This window comes from Oculina patagonica, chromosome 1, assembly GCF_052425735.1.
Source record: "Oculina patagonica isolate OP01 chromosome 1, crgOcupat, whole genome shotgun sequence".
NCBI lineage: Eukaryota > Metazoa > Cnidaria > Anthozoa > Scleractinia > Oculinidae > Oculina > Oculina patagonica.
The window spans coordinates 44,961,441-44,975,625 of NC_135758.1; the positions used below are offsets into that span (position 1 = coordinate 44,961,441).

A 14,185-nucleotide genomic window follows, 5' to 3' on the forward strand; every position below is an offset into this window, starting at 1 on the left:
GTAAATTTGAAAACGCATCATCTCACCAATGAAGCGTATCGTTTATTTTACTTGGCGTTTTCAAATTTCTCCGTTTTCAAATTTACCCGGGTCAGTGTGGACGTGGCCTAAACTCACTCGAACATTTGCGATCGGTTGTCAATAATTATTCAAGTGGTTAATTCTAAACATTTTCATTCTTTTTTCATGTTTAGTGTGTATGAACAGGCCAACAAGTCCTAGCAACAAGTAAGAAAGTAGACAGACTGATTGGAAGATATATTTATTCATGTACCTTTAAGAATCACAAAAATAACATGTAGTAAGAACAATTTACCAGAATGTGTTGCTTGGTTACTCAAAACTAAGGCGATCTAATTTTGGTTCAAAACCACTGAAGTTTTCCCATTAAGATAAAGTGTACAATTTGCGCTAGGCTCAAGTTAAAACTCAAGTACTGAGTTGTTGAATATACAAGAAAAATATGTATACCTTAATTTGGCCCATACCGTGAAGAATAGAGCCAGTCATGAAGTTAGAAAGCCCTTGCATATTCTGCGGTATCCAACCGGCCGTATTTATAAAAGTTTCCTGGCGTCTTCCAAATTTTCCCGCCGAAAGCCTAGCCGCTGCGCGTGTTTTTGCGAGATCAGTTTTGCGAGAAAATGTTCAAACACGAATGAAGAACCAAATTATTTGCTCCAATTTGACTTTCTATCGATAAAGCTTCGGAAAAACCTGACACTAGAGGGGAAACACCTTTTACAGACGTGAAGTTGCCAAATTATTATTATAACAGCAACCGAAAACGCAGGAACAGTGAAGAAAACAGCTTTGGATTACAATACCTTTGTCACATTCATGGAAACGATTCTGAAACAAGAATTCGCAACGACTTAACATCACCGAAACTGTATTAATATGCCTTTTTTTGTTGGCTTTCCGAAAAGCAGGCAGAAATGAACAAATATCGAAAAGGTCCTGAAAAAAAATCACTAGTCAAAACATCATAAGAACGAAGAATAGGGCATTTCCATGTTAGCTTTTTCCTCTGTTTCGAAACCAGTCTTGATGCACAACCTTCCATATGTATTTCATTGTCTTACAAAGCAAAATGCATTTTATTTTAAAGGTTGTGCACAAAGACTTGTTTGAAGCAGAGGTAAAGAACAACTCGGTATGGCTTATTATGTCTAAAACAAATATAATAAAATACTGCAATATCACAGCGACAAACCGATGAGTGGTGCCGGATCTATTGAAGACCTGGATCAGTAACTAAGTTAAAACGGAAAATATAGACGGCAAACTGATCCTGACGGCTAAAGCGGTCAAAAATAAACAAAGTGGATAAAAAGAAAAAAAAAACTAGAATATATTGAAAAAACTTTGCCCTATATTTCGGTTTGCAAAACAAACCTTCCTCAGGGGCTGGGCGGAAAATAAAAATGAGTAAAGTAAAAGGATCGTTACAAATAGAAAAATTTAAAATAAAATGGGAATTAACAGACGTGACGAAACACGTCATTGATACTTGTTAGAACCAATCATTGTTTAGTATTTTATTTTAAATTTTTCTATTGGTAACGATCCTTTTACTTTACTCATTTTTTATTTTCCGCCCAGCCCCTGAGGAAGGTTTGTTTTGCAAACCGAAATATAGGGCAAAGTTTTTTCAATATATTCTGTTTTTTTTTCTTTTATCCCCTTTGTTTATTTTTGACCGCTTTAGCCGTCAGGATCAGTTTGCCGTCTATATTTTCCATTATGTCTAACACAGGTTGCCATGGTAACGAAAAGACCCATCGACAAAAGGTTGCCACGCCAAGATGTCTTCGAGGGATGAAAATAACAGCTACTTAAAGCTTAAGCAACATAGAGTTATATCCTTAGGGGAGAGGGGTGTCATCCTCCCTCTCTTAAACCATCGAGGGTTATATATAACGTTAAATGTCATGAGCTCTTTCCTCAAATGCCTCAAACGAATTTTGAAGACGATCAGTAATCCTCCTCCGTTTGTTTAAAAAGTTGTCACCACCTTGAACATTTTTGATGTCGTCTTCCAGGGAACGCTTTACTCCACGAATTCTAACCTCAGCTGTCGTCTTCACATCGCTAATTCCATCAACTGCCACCTCTTCGCATTTTTCCTGTAATATAAAATAAAGAAGCGGTGAATTAAGTTATGCATTCTCAGAGATAACATTTTCATGTCAAAAATTATTTCTAAGACAAACTTCACCAGTGCAATTCACCACGAAATAATGAACAAACATAATGAAAATCGGCCACCTCCCCGGCAGAGTGAAGTGGTGAAAATGAGAATTTGATGTTAAGGGAAACACTTATGGCATCAAACCATATTTTTTGTGTTAGTGTAAGCCATTGAACACTTGGGTCATCTGTTTGTTTTTTGAAAGTGATAAATGATCATCGGAGTGAATTTCCAAAGCTGTTGGAAGGCAAACCTACTCGAAAATAGTGGACGACCAAATGAGTCAAATCACATATTTTTCCAACTCGTAAAATTTCTCGATGTCAGTGTAGGCTAGAACAAGTATTATTTTGGAAAACGAAACATGCGGAGATGCCATCTCAGTTATGCACGCAACTAAAGCAGTTACAAAAAGAAAGTCTGTAAAAAACTTGAACTTGCCTCGTGTAATCCTCTGACTTTGGCGACAAAGAAATCCTGAACCGCTTTAACTTCAGCGTCACTTGTGGGCCAAAAGTATCTCAGCCATTCGCGGAAATCGGTCGACGGAAGTATGCTGTTCAACACAGGGCCGCCTATCGCTGAAAACAAACCTAAGGAAAGGGTACCTCTTTAGGATTAGTTCGAAATTTGAAAATGACGTATCGCTTGTAGTGACTGTAGTTAACTGTAGTAATTGAAGTAGTACGTACCTCCGTTTGGACCAAGTACCGATGCTCCTAATAAGCCATAGCACAGCATTCTGGCGGGCAAACTTGGATTCGCCAAGCGGGCGCGTAAATCATTGCCTTGGTAATCGAAGCTCTCGTCGAGCTGAAAATCTTCACTTCTCCATGTAGGCTGCGACACTTGAAGAGACAGTCTAGCAGGCCCGTCCGCTACTTGAGACAAGCAGTTCCAAATGGCATCTAACTGGTTCTTGAGAGTTCGGTCCTTTTCCACCATAACTTGAAGTCTCTGGTTAAGACCGTCCCGACATCGGTTCATAGCGTTTTCCGGAGAAACACCATTTCTCATGTCCTGCTCTATTTGCATCTTAAATGTTGACAGCTGCTGGTCTCGCTGAAGACGCTTCATTACGTCGAGAAGAGCGTTTGATATCTGAGAAAGGTGTAAGTTTATGTTGTTTTCAGCGTCCATGACTTTGTTCATCCGTCTAGATAGCCTCTGTATTCTCTGCTGCTTTCGGTTTTCCATGATCCTGCTCAGATTTCCAGACAGGGCCTTTGCTTCTGCTATGAACCTTTCCAGGTCGTACTTCAGCGTGTCAAATTTCAAGGCTCCTTTAGCAGCTTCAACCAAGTCGCGTTCGAATTCTTTAAAGCCTTGAAAACCTTCCGTCTCTGTCGTTTCAGAAGTAGTGGATGATGCTTCATTCTATGATAATGAATGGGAGAAGTGGTTACTTATAGATGTCACTTACCGTCAGTAAAATGACGCTTACAAGCAAGGCTTATACAATTGTGAAAGGAGTTTTAGGTCTATATTCACAGGGTACAGGACCTTGGTTTCGCAGATGACATTGCACTACTGTCATCCAAGTTAATGACCGGCATGAGAAGACAAGGAGATTGGCAGAGGAAGCAGCCAGAGTAGGCCTCTATGTTAATGTGAGAAAGTGCAAGGCACTAAAGACTGAGTTTCCAAGTAACAGGGAGAGCATAATGGAGTATGGTGAAGAAGTGGAAAACGGCGAGGAGTGGTACATTCCAGAGACTACGGAAAGTGTGGGCAGCCAGAGAAATAGGAAGGAGATCCAAGATACGACCATTCAAGACTTTAGTTCGACCGGTCCTGTCAAATGGCTGTGAAACATGGAAGATCACAAAAGTCGATAAAAGAAAAGTGCCAATGCCTGAGACGGATACTGAGGATAAGATGGCAGCAAAGAATGACAGAAATGAGAGTGGTTGAGATGGCAGAGACCAGTGACATAAGCTGTGAGGTACGAAGAAGAAGGTGGAGCTGGTTAGAACATATAATTAGGAGAGAGGGTGTGAATGACCGTTTCACAGCAAGAGGGTGGACACCAGATGGTCGAAGGGCGAGAGGAAGACCGAAGACTACTCGGAGAAGGACTGTCGAGAAAGCAAAAAAACAAGGCTGGAAAGTGGCTAAAGCTGGCGCAAGGGACAGGGAGTGTTTGGCAGCAAATGTGACGGCCTTATGCGCCTTCTGGTGCACGGAGACTTGATGATAATGATTCACAGGGGACTTGTAAGTCGGTTCTAATGGACAAACGGGAAATGCACTATGGTCCTGACAGAAGTGCAAGTATTGAGCTAACGAGGCCAAGGATGACCTTCTTCCTAAACATGTATGCGACATGAAATCACTAACCTACTTCTTAATTTGCCTTTTGTGGTCGCCCTTTCAATAATTCAAGGCATTGAAATCTTACTGGAACCTCACCTGGTTAGAAGGGTGATTCCTGGCTTCCATTTGAGTCTGCGAGTCAATAAAGTATACTTTTCCTCTGTCCGAGACGGCGCTCATGAATTCTACTCCACAGCGATCCTTGACGTCGTCTACTGTGGTATCCCCATACTCTTCGGAAAAATTGTTTCCTTGGAACATGTCCCACTTGGTGAACACTCCCAGTGTGTATCTGCAGTTTACGGCCTTGACAAAATCCACAACCTGGTTTGATGATTCACGACTTTTAAAAACACATAATCGCAACAAATAAAGCATGCAACCACTTGGTTTATTATCAACAAGAAATAGATGAAGTCAAAAAGCGGATTTGAAAAATTCCAAAAATTAAATTGACTTCTTCTTAAGTCTTCTCTCTGTTGACAAAGAGAGAAGACTAGGCCAGGACCTCACTTTCCCGTTTTACCGCAGTTCATTACGGTTGAAGCATTTTACCAAGTAAGATTTAAGTCTGGCATGAACTGCATAAAACGTCTGGGCATGGTTGTTTATAGCATGATTAAGCTAACCAAAATAAGCTCGAATTTTGATTTCAATTTAATGACTTTTCTTTGAGGCCTTTCTGCTTATATTTGTATTCTTTTGGTTGTGACTTGGACTTATGATAAGTTAATATTAATATAAAATTTCGTTAACAGTTTCTTTCTACTTGTATCCACCGTTTAAGATGTGAGATAGTTTGATGCAGATTTGTTTTTTTTTTGCTAAAGCATGCAGGATATACTAACATTCGATTGAAAAGAAATGTTTTAATGAAACTGAATATTAGACGTTCAGTGCCGATTCGCACTTGCGGACAAGTTTTGAAATACCCCGCATTTCTAAGAAAGATTGTCGCGACAAGTTGTCAGAGAAAATATAATTTCGGTGCTGTAAAACTCGATTCTTGACGCCGCGCTCAGTAATTTGTCAGTGAAAACACAATGGCCGACCAACAACGAAGTTTATTCATAAGCATAAATATTTACTTACTAAAACACGATTGCGTATCAGCCAATAAGAAACGAAAACGACGAAAATTTACTGGTGAAAAATCGTCGTTCGTCCAATCAAAAAACGCAAACGACGAAACTTCGCTGTGAACAAAAATCGCACGGTGATTTCCATTCTCACCGAAAACATGGCGGAGAAAAGTTTACAGTTTGTGTCGCTCTGGTTGTTTATTGAAGACCAAGAAAATCAAACATTGCAAGGAAAACAAAACGCCACGTCGCTTCCCTTTATTGATGGAGTTTTTTTTTATTTTTAAACAAAATAAGAATTATACATAACACGGAGCGAGACAGCAGCCAAGTTTGCTTCATAACATTTATGAAAGTAACTGGTTTACTTATTGTGATCTATTGGTCAATTAAAGATGTGATTTTAAATTCGAAGACAAACTGATGTTATCGTCATTTATATTTCGCAGAAGCTGAATGTTTTGCTTTTCAAAAGTCTCAGTACCCATCAAATAAACACATAACAGCATGAAAAATGCTTTGTGCGATTTTTATTCACTCGTTGACACGTATCAGTAAACTCACTCGTCAGTTAGCTGTGCTCACTCGTTCATTTTCTGTACTACTGTACTACGAATGCTGTTTCTCTGTTGTTTTATATTGTGGGACAAGTTGTTTGCCTCAAAAGACGTATTCCGCACTTGTGCTTTACGACAATCGACACACTTATGATGAAATGAATCTACCAAATGTTACCAACTTGTGTTGCCCGCAAGTGCGAATCGGCCCTAATTAAGGATGTAATTATTCAGAAGACAAAATTATTATGATTATGGCGGAAGTGGAATTCAATCACATTCAAATGCAACAAAAGAAGATGGCGTCAAAAACTCAAACAACGACAAGCCGCCGAGAGTTGGTGCCTCGCTTATTATTAGAACTATAACCAGGCGAAACGGTATGTCTCACTTTGCTTCACCGATGCCAACGAATTACAGCATGCATGAATGTGTAATTAACATGATTATTTTCACTTCGAAAAGCATACTGCAACCTATTGGAATAAATTATCTCACGTCACTACCACTTTTCTTTTCTAAATGACTACTTACGGTTCTAAGAGTCGGACTGTGGATATCCATAACGGCCACAATCACGTCTACAAACTTGCAGAGCTCAATAACGGCATCATCTGTTGCCTTTCGTTCGCCTATTCCCGGAGTATCATACAGGACAACGCTTTCCACCAGAGCCTTGCATCTTGCCGAAGGCCATTTCACATCAATAATACTAGAAGGAGTAATACCGAGTCTTTCTCTCTGTTCTCTGGCTTTAAGAACGTGTAGAAGTTGTCTGAACTCGGAAATCTCTAGGGCTCTTCCAGTGCTTCTTTCAACTGCTGTCCACTGACTGCCAGAGGACCCAGTCACCGCCACGCTACAAAATGTGGTTTCCGCTCGAGTGACTGGCATAATGTCTTCTCCGAGCAAAGCGTTTATCAAGGTCGATTTTCCAGCCCCAACTGAGCCAATAAAAGCGATTTGTAATTTGCTGTTTGCTCGCTCGGTTAACTGAAGTGCGGAGACGTTCAACTGGTCAACTCGCTCGGAGACCGTCTCGAAGTCTTGCCATTCTCTTGCGGTAGCACATTCATCGTCGAGAAAACGGCGAAGATCATTCCTAGTCTCAATAAGACTATTCACTGATGCTTCTAGCTGCTCTCTTGTGAGTTTGATTTGTTGAATTCGTGGTGTAAAATTGGCGAACATTTTCGGTAGCGTGATTGCTTTGTAAAGCGGCAGAAACTCTTACAAAAGCCAAACCTAAAACGACGCCATGACAATGAAAACTCGCTTTTGAATAATTAGACCTGCTGACCCCAGACGGATTTTGACATGTAACCCATATACAATTTAAACTTCTATTCTTTCAAATCAAAATCTAACTTTGAGAAATGTCAACCCATTCTATTCCGCGCGTTGAGATAATTATTTTTCTAAACACAGTTACAGATCGACTGTATTTATCAATAATTCTTTTTATTAATTCATAGTTATTCTTTGGTTTGCTGCAGATTGATGTTATTTGGTATACTACATAAAACATGTAACATTAATTTCTAGTGAAAATTTCGCCAACTAGTATGGAGTAACCATGGTATCCTGCAAATAAAAATGGTCATTAAAAAAAAAATCAAACACTTTGCATTTCGTAGTATAAAACTGTATGTGGATCAATGTTTGCAAGCGAATCCTCTTAAAACCGTTCCTTGCGTTCGGTTTTGGTCCTTAGGCTGTCTGTTCGTGTTTTCCGTTTCTCTCACATAAAGAACATCTTGGCCCGTCATTTGAAATGCGGTAGTTTTCTTCTATCGTGCTTCTGCAAGGCGACAAAATGTCTGGCCCGTACTCGGAGCTGTCTAGCCTAGGGAAAAGTCGACCTGTCAAGGGCTCATCGTTGCCAAATTTGTGTTTCACTGTACGCGAGTAGGCAAATAAACGATACAAACTTCGTCATGTCGTATCAACTTGAGTTTTTTTTGTCCTATAAATGTCCTGTTAAGACTTAAAAATTCTGTATTTCCTCTTTAAAAAGTGAGAGCATTTTGAAGCCACTTTCAGTCAAGGACCGAGGAACATTTTTACAGCACAGGAAAGTGGACGCCGCGTCACGACAGTAAACGTCTAACAATTCCAAGAATCTGATTGGCCGAAGAAAAAAAGCGCGCGAAATTTCCTGCTTTTCTATTGGCGGAATTCACTTACAGAATACAGTTTTTTTTAGGCGGTGACGCCTATATGCTATGGCCCGGTGGACGGCCGTGTGAGGAGTGAAAGATTACTCCAACCGAGTAGCACTGGGAACTAGGCACTTTGTTGTTTACTCAGTTTCGGTACGCCATCTTTGATTGTCAATGAGTATGAATCAACTTTAAGAGCATCCATCGGCAAAACGCGTTTGATTTCTAACGTACAGTTAAACGGAGTTTTGGGGTCAGGGGAGAATGATGTACTGGATAATTGTGAGCTCGCTTAAAGAACTTTTTTACCGTTGTACGTGGATTCGAAGTCGGCATACGTGATGGCAGACTAAGTTGACTGATGTTGAATTTGACGAGTGAAGGCCGGTTAGTGTCATAACTTTTGAAACCTTTCCAAAAGGGAGACCGATGGCAGCAGTATCTTGATTAGATTGCAAAGGTGAGCTATCTTAAATCATTGTTTGCTTTGACGTGCATTGTTGTCGATAATATTTAACTTTTCCCTTCGCGACTCGCCATCTTCCTTTTACTGCTTTTGATAATATTTATTCGGGTATTTATCTCAAGGCATTAAAAATAACACAGTGACGGTATCCGTATTCCTATTTGTACGAGAAGCCAGAGTTCAGAAAGAACTTCTACCCTATTGCTGATTTAGCTGATCTAAAATGTTTTGTTTGATAAGTTGCATAAATGCATGTAATGATTCTAGTAAGCGGTGTTGACTTCATTACATTTCAGAGTTCAGACCATTTCAATACGGAAATGTCACACAATCTTCAGTATCGACTAGGTGTGGAAATCAATCCTGGGCCTTTCTGTTGCTAAATGACGAAGTTCATAATGATTTAATGTATTTATCTTATCATACTGTAGGTTTGTAATTTATTGGAGGTTCGTTTTGTAGTCAAGGCAAATAAAAATTAAAATGAATAAGAAAAATGCAATTTCTGGGATCATTGTAAAGCGTCATCGCCTGTGCATGCATGTATGCGTGCCGGTTATTACAGTAAAACTGTCGGGCCCAATGGCGCGAGGAGATGGAATGATGAGATGTCTACCCGGATTCAGTATTGAGCAACTTTGTTTTCACCAAGTTTACATTGCGTCGCGTGCAACATATACATTATCTAACCATCATTATATAATAACCTGAATTCTACGCGCATTTTGATTGGTTCTTACTTATGATCTATTAGAGTACAGACACATAGTTGACGTCACGCGGTGATGTGACTCGCGCGCGTGATCAGAGTTCATAGTCCAAATCAGAGTTGTCGGCAAAGTTTTTCAAACTTGCGGGGCCACAACAAAGCAAAAAAGTTCAGCTTAATTACAAATCTTCAGTGAGAAACAATACGCCAAGCATCGTTCACCTTTCGAAGCATTTAACTGGGCGAAACAAGCTTGAAGAAGCCAGTGAAAGTGAAGTGAAATCTGTATGAAAGTTTGACCGATGTTGTACAGTTGGACGACGTCACGGGAAACAAACGAATTGCGGTTGAACGCTTCGGCTTACAGATTTGAACAACTTTCCAAATCGGAATAAAGGTTAGTTTTTTCATTGACTTTCAATTGACCATTTTTCTGTTTAATCAATCGGATTAACAGTGCTTTGTGTTAACGAAAACTTAATAGTGAAATCAAAACAACTTAGCTCATCGGTACGGCGGCATTGCTCACACTGAAGTGTGCTGAAGTCTTGTGTTATTATATAAAACAAATAGATTCCATTTTGCCGTGGGTCTGTTCAGTTATAGATCGCAGAAGACGTCAAAATGTGGTATGAACATCAGTGACCAACTCGCCTTCGGCTCGTGGGCCGCTTCTTTTGTTCATACCACATTTTGACGTCATCTGTGATCTATAACTGAACAGACGCACGGCAAAATGGAATCTATTTGTTAAGCTCTACCTAACCCTGTTAAGCGTCGTCATCGCGCTCGTTGACTTGAAATTCACACGACATAACTCTCAGAAGTTGTTGTAAATATCTGTGACCAATTAAAACTCTAAAGGGATATCTGTAGAGCTACGTCATAAGAATGGAATTGTTCCAGTCGAACTTAACACGTCTCAAAGAATGGAAATGGCAGACGAATGACAAGGACAGTTTTACCATTTGATAATTTATTAGTTTGATTACACCATCATTCCTGGGTAACAACAAACATTTCAAGGCGGCTACAACTACATGCATGTTTTCAATTGTCATTTAATCTCGAATATATTCAAACAGTCGGCGACTAAAGCAAATAAAGGTACTCCTCATCTAAGAAACTGACCAGCAAATTCTGAAACCTTTTAGCTAGACTTTCATCAATCTTAAATACGATAAGAGGCTCACAATCGCCAGTTGTTAAAGTAAGCATGTTCTGATCTTGGCTTATGATGGGCTCTTCATATTACGCTCTTCTAACAGATTGCATTGTCAATAAAACAAGAAGATAAATACTACTAAAGGTCACTATTGACCTGATTATCAACTGAAGTTTCTGTAAAAAACTAACACTCGAAAAATCAGTCTTTCTTTGTACGGCTGTCTACTGTTTTAACTTCAACTAACATTGCTCCGCGACACAGTTCAAAATCATCTCAAACAACTAGTTTTCAATCTATTTCAGCAAATTTAAATGAACTTTACCACAAATTAAGACGTTTGGTCAAAATGTTTGATCAAGGGTCAAAGGTAAAATCAAAGTCGAAATCATCTGGTGCTCCATTTTTGGCTTGTTGCAGAAGCTCCTCAATAGTCGCCTCTTGTATTCCAAAGGGAAGGTCTTTCCACTTCTTAAACATCCTCCTTTGAGGATTCTGGCCTGGGAATTCCAGAACAAAGCTGCAAATCTTGATGCACATCCACTCCACTCCAGTGATGAGAGCTGTCACCCCCCAGTCCTCATAACACTTTTTGCAATAGATCTTCTTGTTCATAACGATGTCGTCAATTGTCTTAGGATTGGGATGCTTTTTTATGTCAACCTAAGTAAAATGGAATTTTAAAATTTAAAAATAAACCGTCTAAACTTTCGTACAGAACTGGCAAGAACGATACACGTGCTTGAAATGATGAATATTGATTCAAGAAATGAACGAATGAATGAAATGATCTTCGCAGTGTACAACCAATTTAAGAAAATCGCGTTGTTAAGCCAGCAAAAAAAGGCCAAAACGTTGTAGTTTTTTTTTCATTTGCACACGATTCCAATTCATTTAGTGGAATCAGTCTCTTTACGCACCCCAAAACAGTCAAACTAAAAAAAGCAATATTTGTGTTAACGCGCCTTTGTTGTTTGGGGCTAAAATTACATTTCGACAGGATCCTGCGACATGAACAAATAGTGTGTACTAAGAATAAAGTGACGACCGGGTAGGTGCTAAGGTTTTTATTGGGTTGAATTCGGCCAATTTTGGTGCTTTTGAGATCGTAAATTGTAAGTAATGTTTTTTTTGTATTGTTATACTGTATGTTGCTGTAATGTCAAAGAAATAAAACGATCTGCCAAAAGAAAAAGATCGGAAAGTTTCGTCGATATTTTTTGGGCGAGTCCTGTTGGTGCTAGGTTTAGCCAACGTCTTTTATCAGATTTGATACGCTATATTCTTAGGTTCTTTTTTAAATAATCGAAGCCTTTTGTAAGTTACTCGTGTATTTTGGAATAAACTCATGGCTTCATTTGCACCACCTTGTAAATTTCAGTTTTTAATTAAATGCCGCTCCTCTGGATAGAAAGGTATAAGTTTTATCCTATCAAAATGTGGGATATCAAACAAAAATACTGTAACGTAGGAAATTTTCTTTACCTTGGAATCCTTGAAGTCACTGTTAATGACCACGTGGTGACTTCCTTTGATCGTTCGGATGTCATGCGCTTGGCAAGCTTCTACGTTACACTTGCGGCAATGGAAAGTGACGTCACCAGGCAGATGCACTGACTTGAGGGTAGCAATCACGTGTTTCTTGAAGTACCGATCTTGAAAGTTCTTACTTTGTATTTCCTTAACCTACATTAAAGAGAATAGTAAAGAACAAATTTCATTATTTTTGGAGAAGCAATACCTTAACAGAAGGCACGTCACGCACTAAGAGACTATTCCAAACCACAAACATCGCTCTCAAATACAAGTACTTAGGTTACTCCATCTCAGACGTTAATCTCGCTGGGATATAAAAAAGCACGCGATGTGTTTTGTAACTGGCCACTTACCTTTTGCGTAAAGGTCTGCGGATCCATCTTCTGCACGATACTTAGAGCTTCAATCATGAGAGTTTCTCGAAACCAGCTGGTGTATTCCCTCTTTAACGCTCCTGAATCTTGAGCCACTAACACGCTGTATTTTCCCTTGTCTGCCCTAGTGGATTAAGTGAGCAGTCAAAAGGATTAGGGCTTGCAAAAAAGCTCTGCCTACTGCAAAAGAAACTCAGCATCGAATTTGAACTACTCGTATATGGAGGCTCAATGTGTAAGAAGTGGCTGCAAACATCTTTTTCTTTATTGTCTGAAGATGACTGTGGAGCTGACGTTTGCTGAGGTTTGATAAAGCGTCAGTCACCAACAGCATTTCTTTTCATGACTAGCCGAGCGATCACACTAAACAAACTGGAATTATGGCAGGCTGGAAAAGATGTGCTCGTTGTGCTGCTGGGAGACATTTTCTTGTTGGGAAAAAGGGAGGCGGAGGGTGAACTTTTGATATCGGTAACACAAGAACTGACTTTAAGATAATCCCTTCATTTCCACCTGAAGGTGTGAATACAACTGAGTTCTTCAGCCATGTCTATTGTACCAGCTGGACGTTTAGATGGTCCCTTCTGAAATGTTTTCGGCTTGTATCGTTAGCTGCCATGGATATACGGTTAAGGTTTTATTAGGAGAACTACGCCGGTCGTTGGGAAAAGAAATTATATGTATTTGAGGGTAGGCTAGGATTTGTACTTTCGCTGTTACACAAAATACAACTAGAACACCAAGACGAGATATTGAATTGTTAAACGACCTTAAACGGAGAGCAAATTGATGTGTTTTTTGCGAGTCACAAGAGTAGAGTTTGAAAAAGTCTGCCCGCCTTCTTCAATTCGACATAAAAGCTTGTGGATAATAATACCCCTTGAACAGTTTTCGTTCCCTAGTAAAGTAGTTTCTAACAAAACTAGAGCATTATTCGTGTAGGTTTTCATTGGCCTTAATATGCTTTTTGGCTTATAACTGTTTGAAATTATACCCATAACAGTACCCCTTTCTGCAGGGATTAGAGGAAACCCATATCGACACATTGGTGAAACGGATTCTTGACAGTGAAATAGCCCAATTTCGATATATTAAAATTCAGCCTAAAACAATAGACCTCGGGACGAGGCTCCGGGGACTAAACTATAGAGTTTGTGGGGTTTATTCCCCGGAGCCTCGTAGTGATGTCTATTGTTTTAGGCCGAATTTTAAAATATCGAAATTGGGCTATTGATGCATACCTGACACGGCCACGTGACTGCACTGTGGAAATCTCGTTGCCCATCATATTGTAACGGATGACATAGTTACAGTCCCTGATGTCTAAACCTTCTTCGGCGACACTTGTTGCGAGTAGAAGGTTCTTCTCTCCAGTTTGGAATCTCTTGATGACTCGTTCCTGCTCACGCTGGGTCATGCCAACTGGATTTAAAGAAGGAGAAGGCGATTAGCTTTCCATCAGCCTCCTTCCAACGACGTTTTATTTAACATTTTTCGCTTCCAAAGACATAAAACATAATAACAGGCTAATTTCGATTTACTAAAATTCTAACTTGGCTCCGGGACTTGCAAGAGCAAAGCAAAAGAAATGATTTATTTATCTCTCAACCTCGATGCGAAAAGA

The 14,185-nt window shown here is 39.6% G+C and overlaps 3 protein-coding genes across 4 annotated transcripts in view; 1 reads left to right on the plus strand and 2 right to left on the minus strand.

Moving 5' to 3' along the window:
• Positions 1–14,185, plus strand: part of LOC144633552 (mitochondrial antiviral-signaling protein-like) — an 85,880-nt gene that overhangs the window by 42,424 nt on the left and 29,271 nt on the right. The window lies entirely within an intron of this gene.
• LOC144633505 (ATP-dependent RNA helicase DHX58-like) overlaps positions 1–14,185 on the minus strand; it is a 38,203-nt gene that overhangs the window by 14,206 nt on the left and 9,812 nt on the right. Inside the window, exons 10-13 of one of the 2 annotated variants that reach the window (XM_078492359.1) lie at positions 13,803–13,983; positions 12,541–12,685; positions 12,137–12,337; positions 10,446–11,314 (exon numbers count right to left, since the gene is read on the minus strand). In XM_078492359.1, coding sequence (XP_078348485.1) covers positions 11,009–11,314; positions 12,137–12,337; positions 12,541–12,685; positions 13,803–13,983 — 833 coding nt within the window. In that variant the 3' untranslated portion in view covers positions 10,446–11,008. Of the gene's footprint in view, positions 1–10,445; positions 11,315–12,136; positions 12,338–12,540; positions 12,686–13,802; positions 13,984–14,185 lie in introns of those variants that run through there. The other variant, XM_078492365.1, reaches the window with a different exon arrangement.
• LOC144633521 (uncharacterized) lies at positions 253–7,415 on the minus strand. Its single transcript, XM_078492373.1, has 5 exons — positions 6,684–7,415; positions 4,607–4,834; positions 2,887–3,571; positions 2,636–2,787; positions 253–2,129 (listed from the first exon to the last, which is right to left on the minus strand). Exons 1-5 carry the CDS (start codon positions 7,338–7,340, stop codon positions 1,926–1,928), a joined length of 1,926 nt encoding a protein of 641 aa, XP_078348499.1. The 5' UTR covers positions 7,341–7,415; the 3' UTR covers positions 253–1,925.